The sequence below is a fragment of the Astatotilapia calliptera genome, chromosome 4 (assembly GCF_964374335.1).
Source record: "Astatotilapia calliptera chromosome 4, fAstCal68.1, whole genome shotgun sequence".
In the NCBI taxonomy this organism is placed as follows: Eukaryota; Metazoa; Chordata; class Actinopteri; order Cichliformes; family Cichlidae; genus Astatotilapia; species Astatotilapia calliptera.
In genome coordinates, this window is record NC_137425.1 from 28,484,064 (window position 1) to 28,506,895 (window position 22,832).

General features: G+C 39.0%; 1 protein-coding gene and 1 long non-coding RNA gene across 3 annotated transcripts; both read left to right on the top strand.

Annotated features, from left to right (window-relative positions):
* Positions 1–7,843, top strand: tspan34b (tetraspanin 34b). Of its 2 annotated transcripts, XM_080301014.1 has the most exons (8): positions 1–227; positions 2,035–2,112; positions 2,524–2,739; positions 6,459–6,533; positions 6,631–6,738; positions 6,827–6,946; positions 7,041–7,133; positions 7,242–7,843. In XM_080301014.1, exons 2-8 carry the CDS (start codon positions 2,056–2,058, stop codon positions 7,299–7,301), a joined length of 729 nt encoding a protein of 242 aa, XP_080157140.1. In that variant the 5' UTR covers positions 1–227; positions 2,035–2,055; the 3' UTR covers positions 7,302–7,843. The 2 variants fall into 2 exon arrangements, with proteins under 2 accessions (XP_080157140.1, XP_080157142.1); XM_080301016.1 differs by lacking the exon at positions 6,459–6,533 and having other exon boundaries at positions 2–227.
* Positions 7,844–10,893: 3,050 nt separating this feature from the next.
* LOC145428597 (uncharacterized) lies at positions 10,894–15,056 on the top strand. The gene is made up of 5 exons (XR_013908897.1): positions 10,894–13,634; positions 13,752–13,851; positions 13,970–14,029; positions 14,119–14,209; positions 14,376–15,056. It is a non-coding gene; the product is annotated as an uncharacterized LOC145428597 (long non-coding RNA).
* The last annotated feature ends 7,776 nt before the right edge of the window (positions 15,057–22,832 follow it).

Here is a 22,832-nt window from a genome sequence, read left to right on the forward strand (position 1 = left end):
AGAGCAGAATCCTGAAAAAGTCTCTTGCAAGTTGTTTACACATAACACAGTGCCACAGCCACAGAAGCGAGACGTACGTTTCACAGTGTGGGTCATTTTTGTGAGGACAGCAAAACAACAAACCCCTGTGCTCCTGTTACCTCACGGTGCGCTCCCACAGCAGCTGCCTGAATCACAGCAGTGAAGGCAGGAGCCGGAGAACGTCCTCGGATAACACTTGAGAAAAGGTAGGCCGCTTCACTTGGATTCGTTGCTGTTTAACTGTTCTATGAGGCTGCTTCTTGTGAGCGTGCAAGTCTGGCTATTTTGTATGAGAGCTGTACCCGCACAGGGAGAGATCCACCCAACAATGATCCTTTGTCTCCTGAGACCTGCCTGCAATTATTCTGTTCAATGGGATCCTTTGAGATTTCTCCATCTGTGTTTTCTTTGATGGTGGTTGTCGAATTGGAGACAGTTTAGAGGTTCCATTTAAAAACACAAACACAACACGTCATGTTTAACGCATAAAGTGTAAAATATCTCACCTCCAGACAAGACTGCTTCTTCCAGTCAGTACGCCGTTGGGTCCTTTTACAGTAATCACGGAGGCATTTTGAGATTATTCTGTGACTTGGGCTCATTAATACATCACCAGGCCCACTCCTCAGTGTCAGAGTGAATCAGTGACCTTAAGGAAGCAGGAAGAGCTTGAAGGAGTGAACAAGCTAAAGTTTGGGGGAGTCAAGGCAACAAGTCATTATGCTTGGAGCAGTATCCTGGCATCTGAATGTATGATTAACTTGATGACAACCAGCTTTACTCAAACAGAGCAGCAGAGCTAAATTATTAGAGAAACTACTTCCTGATTTTGGTTAATGTGATATGTTTGGATGAATGGATGTTTGGTGTAAGCTGATAGGGAAGAACTATAAAGGCTGCTGTGGTTTAAATTTTCCAAGAAAGGTAATGCAGAAGACAGCCTGCTGCTGTACACAGGCGGATTCTGCTCAGTCATAGCTGTTAACAACTTGTCTTGTTTCCTCCCACCACACAAAGAGTGCTGTTCCCATTCTGGGAGATCTACACACACACACACACACACACACACACACACACACACACACACACACACACACACACACACACACACACACACACACACACACATTTGTAAGTGACAATCTTTAAGTGACTCAAAACAGAGGGTGGTAGGAGAAGACTTAGTGACAGCATGCTGTCATCTGTGTGCCTGAGTTTGATGGATGACGCATTGGAGTAAAGAGCCTTGTACAGAGTTAGCGAAAGGGTTGTCACACTACACCTCAGTTTAGCCTAAACTCAAACATCAACTCACCCCCACAGCATGTTCAGGGAATGGTGCGCTGGCTGGCCACAGAGTTCGCTCCCTATGCAAATACATACACTGGTGTCTTTACTAGGATCTATACCCTCTTTATTCTTAACATTTAAAAATATTATGAAAGGACATAGCAAGTGCACTGGTGAGATGAAAAAAAAAAGTCCACAAATAAGGAATATTTGCTTATCAATAGTATTCATCTTCCGAATTTGGTTCCTCCCCTCCTTTGCATGCCGCTGGGCTTTTTTGTTTTGTTTTGTGCGGTGACAAACTTTCCAGTATAGAGTGAGATTTACTTCCTCTATCGTCACCTCTCTTCTCCGATTACTGCTAAACCAAAAGCGCTCACAGTTACATGTGCACCGTGAGTGACCTTATAGTATAAATGACAGGCTCAAGAGTTTAAGATAAGTTATTAAGCTCACAAAGACTAAAAGGTGACAAGAGTTTGAAGCTACCCCACCCTGTGGCCTCCCTGCTCACAGAGCAGCTCTACTAATTCATTGGCTAATTTGCTTCTTCAAGGAAGAAGTGAAACCTGAGACAACAGGTGAGCAGGATGATTAATGCTCTTTACAGAAAAACACATTCATGCAGGTAAAAGCAAAGTGTTGCTAAATAAGTGCTCTTAGTGAGATAAAACCAGACTAAAGTTTAAAAATGTGTCTCTATCATTCTTCCTCTGACTGTAGGTAGAAATATCAGCAGCAAAAATGGGATGCTTTCAATTCCTCAAATTCATGATGTTTGCGTTCAACGGCATCATCTTTGTAAGTAAAGACTCTCATTGTTTTATAATTTTATTTAAGTTTGAAGGATGCTGACAGTTACTTACAATTTTCTTTAAGTGTGACTCAGCAGTACTGTGTAGTCTGAATGTTGTACAAAAGCATACAAATACAAATCACTGGTTATTTTTACACCACCAACAAGAGTTGTAAACTGTAAATTGCACATTACAAATATTTTCAGAACATTGAGTATTGGACTTATCTATTTTAAAGTTATTAGAGTAAAAATGCATTTTCTACAAGACAGTCTCAAGGCAAAACCCTCCCTGCCTAAGTCTTAACAGACAAAAGCATGGTAGCAGTCACCGTGACAAAAAAGACTGTCTCTTATGCATAAAATCTGTGAAGTGCTCTTTTAACTTCTCCACCCTCCACATGTTTCTTCTTCAGCTGGCAGGTGCTGCCATCCTGGGTGTTGGGATCTGGGTGAAGGTGGATAGCGGTTCCGTCCTTACCTTTCTTGGGAAAATTGACAACATGCCAGCAGAGCTAAGCCAGGTGCTCAATGTGGGCTACCTGTTGATTGCAATTGGGATCTTGCTAGTCGTCATCGGCTTTCTAGGCTGCTGTGGAGCCATGAGGGAGAGCAAGTGTATGCTACTGCTGGTAGGTTGTTGCCTGCTATTTTATAGAGGCTTAAAGAAATACTTTGACATTTTGGCACACTTTCTTGATTGTAGAGCCCTTGAAGGTCAATAGGGCAGTAATTTTTATTTTATGGGAACAAGTCACCCTCAGTACACAAGTCCATTCATCTAGTACAAACATAATAATTCATTGTGTAAAATGCATACAGCCAACAAATAAGGGAGAGGACTCACCAGCCTGGTTTCAGTTTTGAGTTTGAGTTTGAGTGACAATACAGAGGTTACGATATAAAGGTTAAGGAACTATGTTGTCAGTTATTGCTAACAAGCTTAATTAGCAAGACATATCTATAAACTCTAACTGAGAATTTTTGGTACAGCAGTTGTGACCTTTAGCAAATGTATGGTCTATAAAATTACCTGAATTGTACATAATTACCAGTTAACAATATAAGCCTTGGGCTTCAGTTCAAATCCCTATCCTTATGAAGACACATGTAGGATCTTTCTTTTAGTATTATAAACACAAAGCCGACAACACAAAGATGAAGACCAGCCCAAAGAGACTTCAAAGCGAACACCACAGTGATCCTACTTTAGAAACATAAACAGGTAGAAACAGGCTGGAGCCTCACTGCTCATCTGTTTATTACCTGCTGAAGTTCACGGTATGGCTGCTGGGCTAGGGTCAGCAAGTGCTACACTTTAACATCACTCAGGGTTCTTGGCTAGCTTTGCATTAATGTGTTGTCCATGCAGATGCTTGCAAAGACCTGAAGCGTAATGTGGTTGTTTCTGTCCTAGATGCAGTTTGCACTTTACCATTGCATCCTTGTCCTTTTGTGCAATAGGAATAAAAGTAATGTCTATATCAACAATGCAGACCATCATTTTCTTCCTCTCGTACACAAACTGAGATCAGCTTTTCTCCACGCTTCTCCAAGGACCAACAACTCAAGCTAGGGTTGCCCACAGGCTGGATGGTTGTGACACTGTTCTCTAGAGACAGTAAACAACTACAACATGTAAACAACAGTTTGCAAAACTTTATTCTAGTCTGTGCACAGAGGCACTACAGAGCAATAGTTTACCCTGAAAAAGAGAAACAGACAAACACAGATGTGTGCTACCTGCTACTTAGACCACATGTTACCCCCAGCTATAGCAAGTAATAAGTGCAATCACTGCAGTAATAGTGGAGTTTCTTTTTCTTTAAGGTAGAATATGTGGAGCCATCTATCCGACACCAGCTTGACCTGGAGTACAATCCATTGCCTTTAATTAGGGTTGCCAACTCCCTGAAAAATAAATAAGGGACACCTCGTGGCCAGGGCCGGGCAACCCAGTTGTCTTCACCCTTCCCAGTGTGGTGAATTTTCTAGCTCTTTTTTTGTGTGTGAAATTATTTTTTTTAACCATTTGACTTGAAGTTGATTTAAGTACATGCATATTCTATTCTTTGTGATATGAACACATGGGAAACAAATGATCATTTAGCCATTTATTTTTAGCTCAAAATGACAACATTAACACAGTAAAACAGGTCTCGTTCTTAAACAGAAGCCTGTCATGCTTAACTTTTGAGAATAAAAGTAAATCTTTCTTTAAAAGAACTCTGTCCTGCTTAACTTAAAATAATAGAAAACAATAGAAAGAAAAATATTCTTGTAACAGTGCACATTTAGTGCATTTATACAATTGGCTTCAGTTGAGGTATTATTTCAGCTTTTCTAATGCTAATCAGCTGCTCCTGTTTGTAAACCCGCTTGTTCCCATGATTACGCATCATAACTCATCATCATTATTCATCTATGTATTACTTTTATGTATTGATTACAACAAATAGATGACTATCTATCCTTGCAGTTGTTTATTACACAAAATAAATTATATTATCACACTTCTGGCCACATAGTGCTGATATTGACTGCACATGCCCATGTTAACTTTTTCCAGCCAGGTGTTTTCCTTTTCCCATTCTTCCCTTTCTCTGAGGGGAACAAACATTGCTGCTCTGATGCTTGGCTCACACTGTGCGGTTTTAGGCCCATTTTGAGACGATTTTTGAGTCGTGCGACGGTTTTGGCGATCGGCCCGATTTTGGCCTTCATCGTGCGTCGTGTAGTATACGTGGGGTAAGGAGAAGTGATTAACACCTCACGACCAGCTCCCGATCATCAATCGCTCGTGAGGGTCTCACCACAGCCGCTCACACTGCTCACGCGCAAACGTAAACGTTGGTGAAAAAGACGGAGCAGCACGGCTGTGCAGCGTGTGATCTGGACACAAGTGATGGAGGCACAACTTGTAGAACTTTGGAAAGCTCATCCGAGCCTTTTCCATGTGGCATCACAAAATTATCACGACCACAACAACCGTGAAAATAGTTGGATTTACACTGCTGCTCAATCACAGCTGCCTGATCAATGTTTTTCATTAGCAATTTAGCAAAGTTGATGGTGGTGGTTTGTGTGTCTGTGTGAGTGAAAGACAGGGAGAGCGACAGATTTTCTGTTATAACCTTCATGTTATGGAGGCACAGTGTGAGCACTCAGGTCGCATCAGAGCATCGGGCGGTATAGTGTGAGACCTGCATCGTGACCTACCAACTTCTAACCCCTGCGAGTCAATCGTGCAGTTTGAGCAGGAGCTGAATAACGTGACTGAAAAAATCGCACAGTGTCTGCCCAGCTTTAGGTGTACTGTCGTCCGAGACTTGCGGCGTTTGTTTCCCTGTTGGCCCTGCTTCTTGTTGTGGTCATCTGTTGTCTTCCGGTATTTTCTCCGCAAGCGACCTTTCCTCGACCAATGAGATAAGCGGTAATCTGAATTGTCATACTCGAATTGTCATAAGTGTGCTGTCAGCTCATTGGTCACAAAGCAGGAGAGGGGCTGGGAATTATTTTTTCAAACAAAGCGTTAATTCCATTAAAAGTTATAGGCCACTTTTGATTCTCACTGTATTACGGGACAAAGTGCGTCCCTTATTAGCTCAATACGGGACGTGTACTTTTGTTTCGAAATACGGGACGATTCCGTATTTTAAGGGACGGTTGGCAACCCTACCTTTAATCTTTGTACTGAAAACACTGCTGCAGCAGGTTAACGAATACAGCTTGATCCGTGATCTCTGTATGGATAATTTACCAAGAAAATTACACAACAGTGGCAGGACAGATTACTGGTTTGTCTGCTTATGCCCACTTCTGCTATCTTGAACTGTGAAGTTGGTGTTGGTGTGGCTGCTCTGACCATCAGAGTGGGAAGTCTGACTTCCTGATCATTTCAAAAGAAAACTCATGATTCCTGACTTTCCACCTCAAATGGATCAAAGCATAAGTAACAAGATGAATAGCTGTATTGTTTAATCACCAAAATGAAGAACAAACGTTTTTGGAAGTCTGTTACAGGAAGCACGCAAAATTATTAGGAACGTAATTAGTTTTCGCACTTCAGCTTTGGCTTCGTGTTCCACCTTCTGAGATTGCTGCTTGGTTAGAAGAGGGCTACTAAGCTCCCCACCAACACTTTTGGTATAGCCAGTTGCTGGCTATATCTCCATGTTTGTTTGTAATTCTTTACGCAAGAAAATTAATTTATGGATACTTTGTGAAAATAAAAGGTCAAAAAATTTCTTTTAAAATGCTCTCTCAAACAAGTTTTTTTCTATTCTTTTTTATTTAAGCTACACTTTAAACAAACCCATTCCAGTAATGGATATTCTTATCTCCTCAACAGTTTTTTATCATAGTCTTGTTGATCTTCATAGCAGAGGTGGCAGGAGCAGTGGTTATTTTGGTATTCAGACCGCTGGTAAGTCTCCAAAGAACTTACAGAGATAATCTTAGTAGCTGCATTATCATGACTATTTGAATGCAAAATTTGCTTCATGTGTGTATGTGTATGTTAGGCTGAGGAGCTGTTTAACAAGATTGGTCAGGAAGCAGTGAAGAGCATCAAGCAGGGCTATGGGAACAATACTGACATCACAGGACTGTGGAATTCGACAATGAGCACGGTACAAAAATCTGCTAAACAATAAAGTCAGTGGCTTCTGTTTTCAGCAACACTTTTGGTAACGTGCCCACTTTTTCTGTCTACACTAGTTTAAATGTTGTGGATTCTACAACTCATCAGAATTCAAGGAGTCTCCTTACTATAAAAACCACAACAATACATTTCCACCACAGTGCTGTTTGAACCCTGGAAGCACATGTACTGATGGGGTAAGGACAATTCAAAGTAGTAGAAAAAAAATAATTCAAAATGTCTTTATAATTACGATATCTTTAATCTAAACCTACTACATATTTTCTTTAGACAATCACTGGTTGCTTCCCAAAGATCCGGAAGCTGATTGACGATAACACCGCTGCTATAGTGGGAGTGGCGCTCGGGATTGCAGCTCTGGAGGTATGACACCACTGTTACATTAGGTTGAACTATATGGTAAATGGATGTTTCATTTTTCTCCTTTTGGCACCTTTTCTTACCTCATTTTTGAAATTTTATCCCCTTCAGTTATGTGCCATGGCTGTCTCAATGATCCTTTACTGCAGGATAAAATCTGAAAGTGTCTAACTACAAAGGACAAAGGCCTGAGAGAAATCCTTTAAATCACTGGAATCTTTCTATTTTTTTTATCACTTCCTGTAATGAAAGTCTTGTGCAATCAGATTTAATAATTTAATGTAACAAATCTATTTTTGCTACATTTAAATCTAGCTAATAGATGCGATTAACAAATGTATTTTATCCATGTAAACATCTATGTATGTATGCTATCTACTTAATCAGCTAAGCACACTGTACACACACACACACACACACACACACACACACACACACACACACACACACACACACACACACACACACTGTGTATTTGACCAATGATTATTTAATGTAGTCCGTTAATGAGGAATTCAGTGATAAATGTATTCATTGTGATAATGAAACAAAACCTGTTGTCAATGTTGGGCACTGAAAGGGGGATTTTTTTCTTTGTTTGCTTGTGTTCGTTTTGCACAATTCAGCTTGTAAATTAGCACCAAAGTTGATACATGATATGTTTATATGGTCTAAAAGTGACTGATTCTTAAATAAAGTCCACATTTCTGGGAGTTTTTGAACTGGCTGCAAGCATTTGTGCCATTTTACAGAAGCTATGAGGTAAGAAGGGACTAATTTATTATTTATTACACTTTATTACACAAGAAAACACATTGGACATATAGAGGTTACCTTTTACTTTTAACTAGAGAGTTTAACTTATCTGAAACCATTAAGACAGGAAACATGAGCCTAAATGTGAAATTCTACATGTTTTTGTATAACTTGGAGCAAATGGCAGCTTTAATTTAAAATAAGAAGGCTTCTATGTTTGACTCAGGCAGCATGAATTACCTACATAGAAACTGTTAGCAGAGCTGAAGTTTCTCATCCTAGTTTAGTCGTGTATAAATTTGGACTCTGGCTTCATTGGACACTTAGAGTCTGGATAGAAACTTCCTGGTGCTGAGTGAACAGTTGATCTTTGGAATTTGCTGGTTAATAAAAGTACAGGACAAGGGTTAAATGACTTGTCTAAGACAATTTGCCTGCAAAGATTTCCACCATGTAGTAAATACACTTAACAGCCATTACATTAGTTACACCCGTGGCCCTCCTTTCCCTTTCAGAACTGCCTTTGTAGCACAGATTCAACAAGCTGCTGGAAACATTCCTCAGATCATTTGCTCCATATTGATATGGAGGCATCACACAGTTGCTGCAGATTTGATATGAATCCATGATGTGAATCTCCTGTTAAATCACATCCCAAAATAGATTGAAATCTGGTGACCGTGGAAGCCATTTATGTTCAAGAAAGCAGTTTGAAATGATTTGAGCTTTGTGATGTGTTGCATTATCCTGCTGGAAGCAGCAGAAGATGAATACACTGTAATCATAAAGAGATGGACATGGTCAGCAATAATAGTTGGGAAGGCTGTGATGTTTAAACAATGCTCAGCTGGTATTAATGATCACAAAGTGTGCCAAGAAAATATCACCCATCAGCCTGAGCTGATCAGGAGGGGTCCATGCTTTTATGTTGTTTTCCCCAAAATCTGACCCAATACCACAAATGGAGACTCATCAGATCAGGCGATATTTTTCCAATCCCGTATTGTCCAATTTTGGTGAGCCTGCACAAATTATAGCCTCAGGTTCCTGTTCTTAGCTGACATGAGGGGCACCTAGCGAGCTCTACTGCTTCAAGGTTTGCTTTGTTGTGTGTTCAGAGGTGCTCTTCTGCATACTTTGGTTGTAACAAGCAGTTATTTGAGTTGCTGTTGCCTTTCTGACCATTCTCTCTTTTTTTTGAAACTTTTTATTTATTTATTTAGGAACATTTTTATGCAGAAAACCCCCCCAAAAAAACAAAATATTATGAGATCATGGGAAGACAATATATGCCCGTGTATACAGCTGCACATCCACACATACATATCAATACTTTGGTATTGCAAGTTCTATGCATTAAAGAGCGCTGCCACAATTTGTAAAGCCCAGCCATTTTCTCCAACGTCTCCTTCCCAAGTCTCCCTGAAGTCGCAGGGTGAAAGTCATACATTCCATCAATTTGATGTCTTCCACTGTAGAGCTAAAAAGTATTATAGTGGGAGGGTCTTTACAAAGCCGGCGTTTTGTTATAGCCTTTTTGCAGATGCCAAGAGAATTCTCAGGAGATAAACATCATCTGTAACTAAATCTTCTGCAAAATATCCCAGATACAATGATGCGAATGTACAAGTCACATTGAATCCAAGTACCTTTGTGATTATTTTTACAACTTCCATCCAGAAGGGTCGTATGGATGGGCAGGACCAGAATATGTGTCTGTGGTCTGCCATGACTTCCCCACAGTTTCTCCAACAAAGCGCAGGTGTAGCACTGAATTTAGACTTTTGTTTAGGTGTTATGAAAAAGCGTATAATGTTCTTCCAACAAAAGTCCCGCCACATGTTGGAGTTAGTTGTGGTAAACTGTGTTTCCAAAATCCGTGTTCACCCATCTTCTGTAATCTCGATGTCCATTTCTTTTTCCCATTTCTGTTTTATGTAAATTGTTGAGTCCCTTTTGAGCTTAGTCATACATTTGTACAGTTTACTTATCAGGGCTTTGTTACTCCCAGAGTCATAAGCGTCAATGAAGATGTTAACAATCGAGAAGTCTCCAGGGACACAGCTGTTTATTCTTTTGCCAATATAGTCACGGAATTGCAAGTATCGGAAAAAGTCTTGTTTCTCGAGGTCGTAAGTCTTGCATAGGTATCAAAGGCCATAATTTTAGATTTTATGATAACTGAACACACAGCAGTAATTCAATGCCATACCCATTGTCTAAATCTACTGTCGTGGGAGGCAGGTAAAAAATCAGGGTCGTACACTGGCCACCTCAGAAGTTTTATCTCTTCCTGAAGTTGTGCCTGTTTGACCTCCATATCTTTAATGTAAAATTGACCCATTGGCTGGTTGTCAAGATATTGTCCAACTCAGAAGCTGCGTGACCAAGTCTAGACTGGATCGGTGTGTCCGAGAGAGACATCTCAATCGCCTTCCACCTTGCACAAAAGGATGGGTTACACCAACACACCAAAGACCTCAGCTGAGCAGACAAGTAGCAATCCCTTAATGAAGGTAGAGCCAAGCCCCCTTTCTCCTTCGGCAACTGCAAAGTAGAAAACTTTACCCTTAGTGTTTTGTTAAGCCAAATGAATCTCGAAATCTGTTTATTCCATTCCCTGAACTGCTTCTCTGGAATTGGAATAGGTAAAGCAAGGAAGAGATAGAGTAATTTAGGAAGAATGCTCATTTTAATTATCTGTATCCTGTTGCCAAAGTCGAGAGGGAGCAGGCTCCAAATGTTGAGGTCACTGTATATTTCTCTATTAGGACGACTGTAATTAATATCATACAGTTGTGTTAGGTCTTTAGGCAGGAACACTCCTAAATATTTGATAGTGGTTGCCTTCCATTTAAACTTGAATTCTGACAATAGTGTCTGATCTGGAGAGAAATTAAATGTCAGAACTTGTGTTTTTTTGACATTAAGAACATACCCTGAATATAAGCCATATGTTTCTAACATCTTCATTAATACTGGTACACTGTAAAAAAAGTCAGTAAAATATACAGCAAAACACCGTCAAATTCCAACGGTAATGGAGCGTAAAACCAAAAACTTCCTTTTACTGTATTAAATAGATTGAATAACCGTTAATTGTGAGACTGGATAAAACTTTGTTTTTTACTGTAATAAAATGTTGAAATTATAAATATTTTCTGTGAAAACAAATAAATATGCATACATTTTACAATTACATATTGTAATGTTGAAAATGTCTGAAAAACTTAGATTTTACGGTATTATTTGAGTAAAACTACATCTTTTGGGGTTGTGCACATTGGAATTCACAGTATAAAGCTGTAGATTTTTAAGCAAACAAAAACATTCATTTTTACAGAAACAAGATGTTAAAAAATAGGGTCCACCATAATAATACAACCAGTGCATACCATTAAAAAAAAAGCAAATATCAGCAGTGAAAGACAATAAAACTGATAGTATTTTTTTATTTTAAAATTCAGATACTGATATACAGATTAAAAGTTAGGCCTGCAGTATATCATTGTTAACCTTCTGATAAAAAAATCAACAGCAAAAGAAGATGTTAAAAATAAAGTTTATGGTTGTGAATAAAATTGATTTCAATAATCTTTTTTAATTATTATTTTAAAACAACTTTATGTTGTTGTGTTTCACGCCATATTATCAGACCACCTTAAGTGGGTCGGCCTTAAATTTTGAATTTGTGTGATCGCTGTTGATTGGTAGCTAAACTGCTGGTAAACTGTGTACAGACGTTTTACGTTCGAATTGCAGAGAAAAAAAATCTGGTAGCAACATTGTGCAGTATGAGCGAACCATTTCACCAAAAAAAGGGGAAGCAAGGTAAGACGTGGCTGCAGCGGTCTGCAGACGTGACTTCTGATCAAATTCGAACCTCCTAAAGAAACAAAGAGCGACGTTACATTGTGGGATGACGTCACCTGAAAATGACCAATAGCGCGGCGCGCTGCTGAGCTGTGTGCCAACCGCTCTTTTTTTCATGCAGGAGACTCAAGTTGGCTTCGCTAACGGACACAGTTTTGAACTCGTATATTAGCGCCATTTATTGCTGCTTGGACCACAGCATCTTCGGAATTTGTAGACATCCTGGCAGCTTACAATTAGTTCGAGGTGAGGTGAGTACATGCAACTTCAAGTTATCTCTGTTATAAAAATCCACCAGCCCAGCGTTTATAGATAATTTTAGCAGTTCGTTTTTTATGAGTGAGGTTGTGAATTTAGTTAGCATTTGTGAGTTGAGTTAGCATTACTGTTGCGAGGGAAGCATTGCTCTGGATTAGTTTCTGTATATGGCGTGCTTAATTCGCTAGGGAGGAATTACCAAAGTACATAGAGTTATGTTAACGTGTAATTTCTGTGGTAAGGTAGTTCAGTCATCAAGGGGCTACGTGCTTCATTGTAAACTGCATCGGAATGAGCCACGTTGTTTCTTTCGGTGTATTGAAGCAGGCTGCAAGCAGACATACACCAGGTATGGCGCGTTTAAGGCTCATTTTTACCGAAGACACTGCCCCCACCCATGTCACTGGTGTGGTGGTGGTTTCTTCGTTTACATGTGCAATGGCGATGTGTGAACGTCAGTGTCAGAACTCTAAAGAGTTAATAGCTCATCGGAAGAGCCATATTGTGGAAGGACACGTGGTCACTTGTCCAGTAAGAGGATGCACAAATACCTTTAGAGTTAAATCATCTTTTACTGCTCACATGTCACGTAAACACAGAGTTTTCAGACAGCAGCATTGGTGATTTATATAGAGAGTCTGCATGTCAATCATCATCTGTTCCAACCACATCAGATGACTTTGTACCCTTGATTTCCGAGCCTGCTGCACAGTCTATTACACATGAAGATAACATGGAAATGCCCCCTGAATTCTGTGATCTTTTTCTGAGAAACGTTTCACTATTCTACTTAAAATTGCAGGGTCAGTTTCTACTGCCTGCTTCAACCATACAGAACATTGTAGAGGAAATGCAGAACATGCATGAGTTGGGACAGACATACAGTTTGGGTAAACTTGCATCACTGTTAAAAGATGACACATCATTATCAGAGGAGGACATCAACAAAGTCTGTGAGTCTGTCAAAAGCTATGATCTTTTTTCTGCATGTCATACCGGGCCATTGAGGACAGTGCACTCCAGAGCTCAGATCTTTAAAAAAGCCTTCAACTATGCGGAACCAAAGAAAATATTTTTAGGGAGAGATGAAAACAGAAAAGATAGGTTTGCCTATTATGTGCCTTTAAGAGAGACTTTGAGATGTCTGCTAGAGTCTGATCTGTGGCAGAAATCAGAAGAGCCCTCTACTGAGCCTCCTGCTGATGTTCTGTGTGACATAAGTGATAGTAAGCTGTTTTAAATAAAATGATTTTTTTGGTCAAAACCCATTGACTTAATTGATTTCTATCCATTAACATCTTACATGAAGTATGGGTACCAAATGGTTCCACTGAAACACAGTGTGCTGTCACAATAATGGTGCTGTTAGTTTGGTACTTACGAAACACTGTATAAAAGTGTAGTATCAAGCAAGATCAGCTTCATATTTTAAGACCAAAGGTACCACTTGGTGTAAATTGACCTTTATTCACATTCTTTTATCAGACATCTTGGAAATGGGGGGCAGCATAAGGAGTTCCATTACTAAGGTGCTGCCGGACCTGTCTGCCTCAATCCTTGAAATTGTACTGGAGGCACTACAATCATTAGGAGTGGAGACATCTGAGAAACAAACCAGTAAGTATTATGATTTCATTGCACAATAGCCATGAAGGACTTTCTGTTTTTTCTATTATGCTTTGGCCAAGGTCCAAAAAGTACAATTAATCTATTGTTTGTGATATTGTTTTACAGCACCAAATATGGAAATTTCAAGCCAGGCCAGCATATCATCTCCATCTGTTTTAAGGTTTAAGGGTGGTGGCACAGCTAAGACCCAAGAGTCTCTTTCAAGGTTAGTAAAGTAAACAGATTCAAGAAGATATTTTACACATTTCTTTGTCGTCTGTCTCTAAATCTTATTTTGTCTTTATTATGATTAAAAAGGTTTGTTTTGTTCCTGCCCTTTTCAGACACTGAATTTGAGCAGAAACCATAAGGATACTCAAAGGACCTGTGACTCTCAGGAAATGGTGAGATTTCAGGTCATAATCTTTTTTTTTCCATTAAATTAATTTTCCTTTTTCCCTTTACAATATTGCTGTTTTGTTTTTGTAAACAGCATCAAATGAGAGAGACAGATGAAACAGTTTCAAGACAATGGCAGGAAAAAAATGCTGAAGATTGAAACAAACCTTGGCTGGAAATATTTAGTATGTGTTTTACCGTAAATCAAATTGTTGAAAAACATTCAGCTACACTGTAACACAGGGAAACTTGATTTGCACTTATTTTGTTACTTTAATTTCTTGTCTCATTATTTTTGTCAGTTATTATTGTTTATGGTGTATGCCCTTCTTGTTTTCCTTCTGAATGCAGAAGGTATCTAGCCAGTCCACAATGAAAGCTTCGTTGCACCCAATGAGTCTTCTGGCAGAAATGATGGCGGCTGTATTCTTTGGTTTCCCTAAACATCACACCCTGCCTGTTTATACGAGGCTCTTCAATTAAGTCTGCACCCAAAGATTCAATAAGAGGTAAGCAGTGGTATTATTCAAGTTTTGCTAAAGAAAGATGGACAGGAGACACTAATCTTAATCAGCCGAGCTCAGGTTCATGTCCAGGTGAGCAGTTTCATACGCTATAAAATGTAGATTGAATGTTAGGTCTCATCACCATGCATTCAGCCATTAACTTCAAGTTCTATGATAAATCAATACGAAACTTAAATACGTTTTCCAACAAATTATGATTGTGATTAGGGCTGCGTTGTCTATGTATAACTTTTACATAAGTAGATTTAAAGTATAACTATTGCCAAAACGCAACCTGGGCTGTTTTTTTTGTTTTGTTTTTTTTTACTGTATCGATTTTGATGTGCTCAAATTTATGCCCCGGCCCCCTAGTATTCCCATTCACTGGCTATTGACCACAAAACAAAATCACGGTCAATCTCAAAAACGGCTTGTTTGTCGTAATTATGCTTTTAGATATATGTTTGTCTCGTTTACAGTAAAAAAAAAAAAAACTGAAAAAAACAGCCCAGGTTGCATTTTGACAATAGCTATCCTTTAAGAACTGTATATTTTACACTTAAGAAATCATTTATCATTAGATCTGGTTTTGGCAGCACGTTTTGTTCATTTCTGTGCATTTTGCTCAAGCACTGATCAAACTTTGTCCATTTTTTTTGCTGCAGAGGGGATCCTGCCAGTCCAAAGTGAACTCCTGATGGACATTGAAGTACTCCTGCAGAGCTTGTATCTTCCATGCGCATTAGAAACTCCACCGAGTCCTTTCCTTCACCAAGGCAGGACCCAGTGACTCATTACTGTTGATAGGTCAGGGGCAGGTAATATTTTGTTTCATGTTTATTCATTCCTCCATGGATTACCAGCCATATATATGGACACATGCTGTATTCTCAAGATCTATGCTGTTTTGTAGGAATAGAGAAAATAATATGTTTAGTCTGTTTTCAAATGGTATGTCAAATTTTCTCATTGTTTATCAGTAATATTCTCTACCTTGGTTGTATATGAGCATCTTTAGATTTTTCTATATTTAGCGGTTGCAAATGTAAAATGTACGGTAAACCATTTATGTTCCTCATATTGTACTGTATTTTTAGCGGTAAAATACCGGCAGCTGTGGTTGCCAGGAATTTACCGTAAAATGTATCTGGTCAAAATAAAATGCTGTAATTTGTTATACAATTTCACTGTGTTTTTTACTGTCAAAGGTTTTAATAAGGTTTAACATATTTCTGTTATTTTTACAGTTATTTACAATAATAGGGTCTATCCTATTACTGTTAAATTAACAACAAATTACTGTAAATATTATTATATTATTACTTTTTTTTTACTGCAAATATCCGTAAAAAGCTATGGAAAGTTGCATTTTTTACATTAAATTGCTGTATAATTGACAAATATATTTGGTTTTTTCTATCATGATTTTGGTAAAATAATACGTTGTCTACCTTAAAAATTAGGGTTACAAAACCAGTATACCGTATTGTCTTTTACAGATTCCACATTTTTTACACGGTATATTCCTGGCAACCACAGCTGCCGGTATTTTACCGTAAATTTGACAGATTTTTTTTTACAGTGTACCTTCCTTATCGCTTATGTTAGATATATGTTCAAATTGTATTTTGTTTGAGATAAGGATAGCCACTCCTCGTTTTTTCCTCGCCCTATACGATGAATAAAATGTGTGTCTGAAACCCATTTTTTTAAATTTCTCATGTTCTGCATTGCCTAGATGGGTTTCTTGCCAATATGCTTTATCTACTGTCTCCTTTTTCAATTTGGCAATTAGTTTGCTTCTTTTAATGGGACTATTCAGGCCATTTACATTTAGTGACAGCATTTTATAGAAATTATAAACCATCAATTGGACATGTGGAATACAACATAATCAACCCAGACCTCAAAACATTGCAACCAGAACTCGCTGAACAGCGAACACACAAAACATTAACAAGGGCTTCCAATATAAAGGATATAAGACTGTCCTTTGATATTAAGGGGACTGGCCACAAAATGGGGCCCCTCATCTTGACCATTCTCTGTAAATCCCAGAGGTATATGTGTGGGAAAATCCAACAACAAGAACTGTACCAACCTGATTAACACCCATTTCAATATCAATAATAAAACATATTTGATTAAAAACACACAATCACAAGTGTTTACCCGAACCCTTATTCTAGCAGATAACGACCAACATTTGTAAAATAGAGGACTGCAATTTATTTTATTTTTTTAAAGGCCGGGTTGTAGTACTTCTATAGTCAGTGCAAAGGTTTTTTTTTTCAACCCCTGTAATGTGATGCAAACAGTTGGTTTGAAAGCCTGTAGTGCCTCTTAGTGGCGGGACTCTTATACTGCAGTGTAAGACGTCCAACAGTGTCAGCTGTATGCTAGAAAGTCATACAAGAAATTTTCTGGGGTCACCATGAAGCGCTTACTTTCTTTCTTGCTCAGTCTACAAAATGTGTAAGTTAATGGATTGAAAAGAAAAAGATGACACCCGTTAGTTTCCGTTGTTGGGTTATTTCCTAGGTACACCGTAGCATGTGACAATAAATTAAAAGCTACAGTTTAGCTGTGGTTTGTCAAACTTTTACATTGACTTTAAGTGGGCCGCACCAGTCAGTCAGTATAAAGAAGTTACACGTTTAACTGTTTTTCCACAGGACGAAGAAAAAGCTGCTGTGACAAAGAAAGACATCTGTCAGCACAACTCTTTGGGCTTAAACTGTAAGAAATAAACATGTAAAATTACAGTAAAAGTTCTGGTAGCTCAGACTGTCCAGTTTTTGTTTTGTTTGTTTGTTGTTGTTGTTGTTGTTTTAAACTCTACTCATAAAAACAAACAAAGCTAAAAACAGAATTTTCGGAAGTAGAAAGCGAGAAACAGAAACTGTTTATTTATAATTGTTTCTTTTTTAATTACTTTGTTAAGTGTAGCTCTCTTCACGACAACACAGACACAGGTCGGTTCTTTGAAATGGGCGTTTATTATTTGGGCTTTCTCTCCTCCTTAGCTTCACCATCGCCAGTACGCCAAGACGCCGTTAGAACTGGTCACGAGTGAACTTACAAACCAATTAATAACTTTACAGTAAGCATGTTAAGTCCAAACACAAATAAAAACATTTCTCAAACGACAAATACATCATTGACTGCTTGTCCTGAAAAGAAGTCCTTAGTCCTTGTGTTGCCTTTTCTTTTAGTAAACTTTTAGCTTAACACACTTCATGAGAGACATCTGCTCCCTCGCAGTCCATGAAAAGTCTCATGTACTCTTGTTAAGGGTATTCTCACGGTACACTACACTGTAAAAAAAAAAAAAAAAAAGAATCCTAAAAAAACAGTAATATTCCGGCAGCTGGAGCGCCAAAATAATAGCAGAAAATAACAGGAAAATAACTTTCTCATAAAAATACGGTTATTTTCAGTAATGACAATACAGTTTGTTGCCCTAATTTTACATGGGATTTTGCCTTTTTCAAGTATAAACATTAGGAACATTTTAATGTGAATAAACAATGAAATTACCTATAAACAAGGTCAATGAATGCGGCAATATGAATAATAATGCTTAAATGTACAGAAATATGCAGTTAACAGTTGGTTTAAATAATAATAATAATGGATTGCATTTATATAGCGCTTTTCTAGCCACTCAAAGCACTTTACAATTCCTCTATTCATTCACTCTCACATTCACACACTGGTGGAGGCAGCCACAGCTGGGGCAGACTGACAGAAGCGAGGCTGCATATCGCGCCATCGGCCCCTCTGGCCAACACCAGTAGGTGATAGGTGACGTGTCTAGCCCAAGAACACAACGACCAAGACTGTCCGAGCTGGGGCTGGAACCGGCAACCTTCTGATTACAAGACAAACTGCCATTTCTTGAGCCACGATCTCCCTAAATAACATTATTTGATGTAAAAAAAAAAAAAGTTTAAAAGAATCATTTTATTTCAAATTCAAATTTTATTTGTCACATACACAGTCATACACAGTACGATATGCAGTGAAACGCTTAGACAACTGCTCGTGACCTAAAGAAAAAAAGAAAGGGCTATGAATAAGATATGAAATAAATATGAAAATTAAAAAGGGTAAATTTAACTAGGAAGGAATAAAATAAAATATAAAAATTAAAGTTAAAAATGAAATAACTGTACAACACAAATTAAAATGAAGGGTAATTATAACTGGGAAAGAATAAGATAAAATATATAAATTAAAGTTGAAAATAAAATAACTGTACAACAAAATACACAATACACAGTATAGAAATATATAAGAATGTATGAAGAAATATAAATATATATATACACAATAACAGCAGTTGTACAAGTGATGAAGTGAAAACAATGTCCAGAATGTCCAGTGTGTGTGTAAGAACTATATGTGTGGGTCAGTACTGTGTGGTGGTGTGATTGAGAGACCGTATCGCCTGCGGGAAGAAGCTCCTCCTCAGTCTCTCTGTGTTGGTCTTCAGGGAGCGGAATCGCTTTCCTGACCTCAACAGAGAGAACAGTCTGTTGTTGGGATGGCTGAGGTCCTTCATGATCTTCCTGGCCTTGGTCCAGCACCGCCTGCTGTAGATTGAGTGCAGGTCAGGGAGCTCGGAGCGGATGGTGCGCTTAGCTGACCGCACAACCCTCTGTAGAGCTCGTCTGTCCTGCATGGTGCTGTTCCCGAACCAGGTTAAGATGTTTCCCGTCAGGATGCTCTCTATGGTGCACGAGTGAACGTTCCTGAGCACCTTGGAGGGCAGTTGGAAGTCTCTCAAGCGTCTGAGGTGGTAGAGACGCTGACGGGCCTTTTTCACCACGGTGTTGATGTGACAGGACCATGACAGGTCCTGCGTGATGTGAACTCCGAGGTATTTGAAGCTGTCCACTCTCTCCACTGGGCACTCGTTGATGACGGGGGTCTGGTAGTTCCTCTCCTGCTTAGTGCTGAAGTCCACTATCAGCTCCTTTGTCTTACTGACGTTTAGGTTGTTCCTCTGGCACCAGTTCTCCAGATATATGAAATATATATTATATATTTTTCCATAGTATTACATTTGAATTTAACAGTTCAATCTTTCAAATAACGGACAAATATTTGTGAAATAGTGTTGAAATCAAATCTGACAGTGTTAATTTGGACATGCTGGATTTGCTGTGTACCTGAATACCCCCCACTCCCTCCCAATAATGTAAAAATGAATATGTTACAGAGAAAATGAATAGAGCCATACAAAAAATACAAAACCCATACAACAAAAAAAGAAAAAGACAAAACAAACCAAAAAATAAATAAAAATCCAACAATAAGTCAGTAGTACGTATCCTTATAATTTAATATTAACATTAACATCTGCTAGCCTCAAAAAACAAGGTCTTAACATTAATCAGTATTGATATAAATCTTAACCAATATTAACAATAGTAACAATATTAATATTAATATTAATGATTACTACTAAGGTAGAACAGCCACTGCCAGGAATAGCAGAAAAAATTGTACACTGTCATATGGTGGACTACAGAGAGATTTCTCGTGCTGGTAACTTTTCTAAGTATTTAAGTACCGGTAATGGTTTCCAGTGAGTAAAAAATCTATCTGATGAGCCTCTGATGGAGAATTTTATCTTCTCCAGCTTTAAGAGTCTTAAGATATCCTGTAGCCAGACTTTAATTAATGGTGGCTGAGACGATTTCCACAACAACAAAATTCTTTTTCTAGCAATGAGAGAAGCAAAGGCAATAAGGTTATTTTGAATAGCTGTAGTATGAAGGTTATTTGGTGGTTTGCCAAATATATCGATATCGGAGTCAATTTTATACCCAATATATCCGAAATTATTTTGAAGAACTGATGCCAAATACAGACAACCTAGGGCACGCCCAGAACATATGAGTAAGATTGCAAGGTATCTGTGAGCATCTGTTACATTTATCATCAAATTTATCTGGGTATAATTTTGACATTTTTTCTTTACTGTAGTGTAATCTGTGGAAAACTTTAAATTGTATTAATGAAAGTCTGGCACAACTACAAGAGGAATTAATGGCCCTTACCGCTCCCTCCCAGAACGACTCAGAGAAACTCATATGCAGTTCTGACTCCCATTTCATCTTGGTCCTGTATGAAAGAGCTTCACTAGGTGGAGAAGCTAGTTTATAAAGGTAAGAAATATGACCCTTTACCAAAGTTTTGGCTCTGAGAACCAAATATATGGTAAATGGCCTGTATTTATATAGCGCTTTTTACTAGTCTCTAAGGACCCCAAAGCGCTTTACATATCCAGTCATCCACACACTGGTGATGGCAAGCTACATTGTAGCCACAGCCACCCTGGGGCGCACTGACAGAGGCGAGGCTGCCGGACACTGGCGCCACCGGGCCCTCTGACCACCACCAGTAGGCAACGGGTGAAGTGTCTTGCCCAAGGACACAACGACTGAGACTGTCCGAGCCGGGGCTCAAACCGGCAACCTTCCGATTACAAGGCGAACTCCCAACTCTTGAGCCACTTCCTCTGGAAGTTGGGATTTGTGGGAATAAAGTTGAACATTTCTTTGCAACTGGAAGTACCAAAAAAAAATCGGATTTATTGAAATTAAAGCGAATAACTAGTTTGTTAAAACTTGCAAAAACCTCATTAATGTATAGATCACCTAGAGTACCAAGTCCTTTATCGTCTAAAACAGAGAATCTTAAGTCCGTCTTTTCTGGAACAAATAAGTGATCGTTGCAGATCGGGGTTGCAAGAGGGAGGGTGAGCCAACCAAAGTGGAGTCTTATTTGTGACTAAATTTTTAATGTTTCCGTGACAACTGGATTGATAGGGATGATTGTGAGGTATCACATGCTAAAGCACTGACGAGGAACAGGAGGCCGCTTCACTCTGGCACCAATTAGTATAGGGAGACGTACACCACAATAATATATTATACATATTAGATGCCCAATAATACCCAATTAAATTAGGCAGTCTTAATCCTCCAGCTGATCTATCCCTATAAAGAAGCGAGCGACTAGCCCTTGGACGTTTACCGGCCCAAATAAATGATGAAATAGCGTCATTTATAGTTCTGAAAAATTGTTTAGGCAGATAAATGGGCAAACTTTGAAATACATATAGATACTGTATCTAGGTAATACATTCATTTTAATAACTTGAATCCTACCAGCTAAAGACAGCGGTAGGTAGTTCCATCTTTGAAGATCAGACTTAACTTTCATTGTAAGTAAAGTAATATTTTGTTCCCGCACTAATCTCAGAGATCGTGAAATTGCAATCCTGAGATATTTAAACCCCAAATTAGCCATTTTAAAGGGTATAGTTGATGTAGGTATGTCTGCAGCCATTTGATTAACTGGAAAGTAAATGGAAAGTATTACTTTAGTATTAGTTTGGCTGGTACAGTGGAAGAGTACCCAGCCACTGGTACAGATATGTAGACGACACCTGGGTCAAAATCAAGACACAAGAAGTGGAATCCTTCACTGCGCACATTAACGCTGTGGATAAAAACATCAAGTTCACCAGGGAAGACACAAAGGATAACTGTTTGCCTTTCCTGGACTGTGTGGTATATTGTAATAAGCAGCAGCTATTACTACCTCCCACCAGTAGGTGGTACTGTGGTATTGTATGTGATTGAAAGGGAGCTGAGTAAAAGACCTGACCTCCACCATAGCCTCGTCTCAGTCCTCTGTGCTTGATCTAAAGTTGACTTTGACCGCAACCCACGTCAAACCAGCAGTTGGTACAACGCTGCATAAAGTTACAACATGGTGTCAGAAGTTGGCGAGACCGTGTGAACGGGGACCGCGACGTGAGTAAGCTAGCCGTAGATTAGCTAACGGTAGACGTTGCTAACGGCATGGAGCAATTCAGGCCACCATCGCCGCTACTGCTCACCGGCAATTTATCTGAGACCTGGCGCAGGTGGGAACAAAGATTCAGACTATATATGACTGCTACGGGTGCGCTGGAGAAAGATGAAAAGGTTAAAACAGCCATTCTTCTCCACGCTATCGGCGAGGAGGCGCTTGAAGTGTACAACACACTCACTGTAACCCCGGCCGGAGACGCGCTAGCAATGGAGGACATTCTGAAAGCGTTTAAGGACTACTGTAGTCCACAAAAGAACGTTGTTTTTGAGCGCCATAAGTTCTGGTCATACCCAATGTCAACAGGTGTAACAGTGGACAGATATATCACAGAACTCCGTCAGAAAAGTAAAAGTTGTGAGTTTGGGGTCAATGAGGACGACATGATCAGGGACAAATTGGTGTTCAG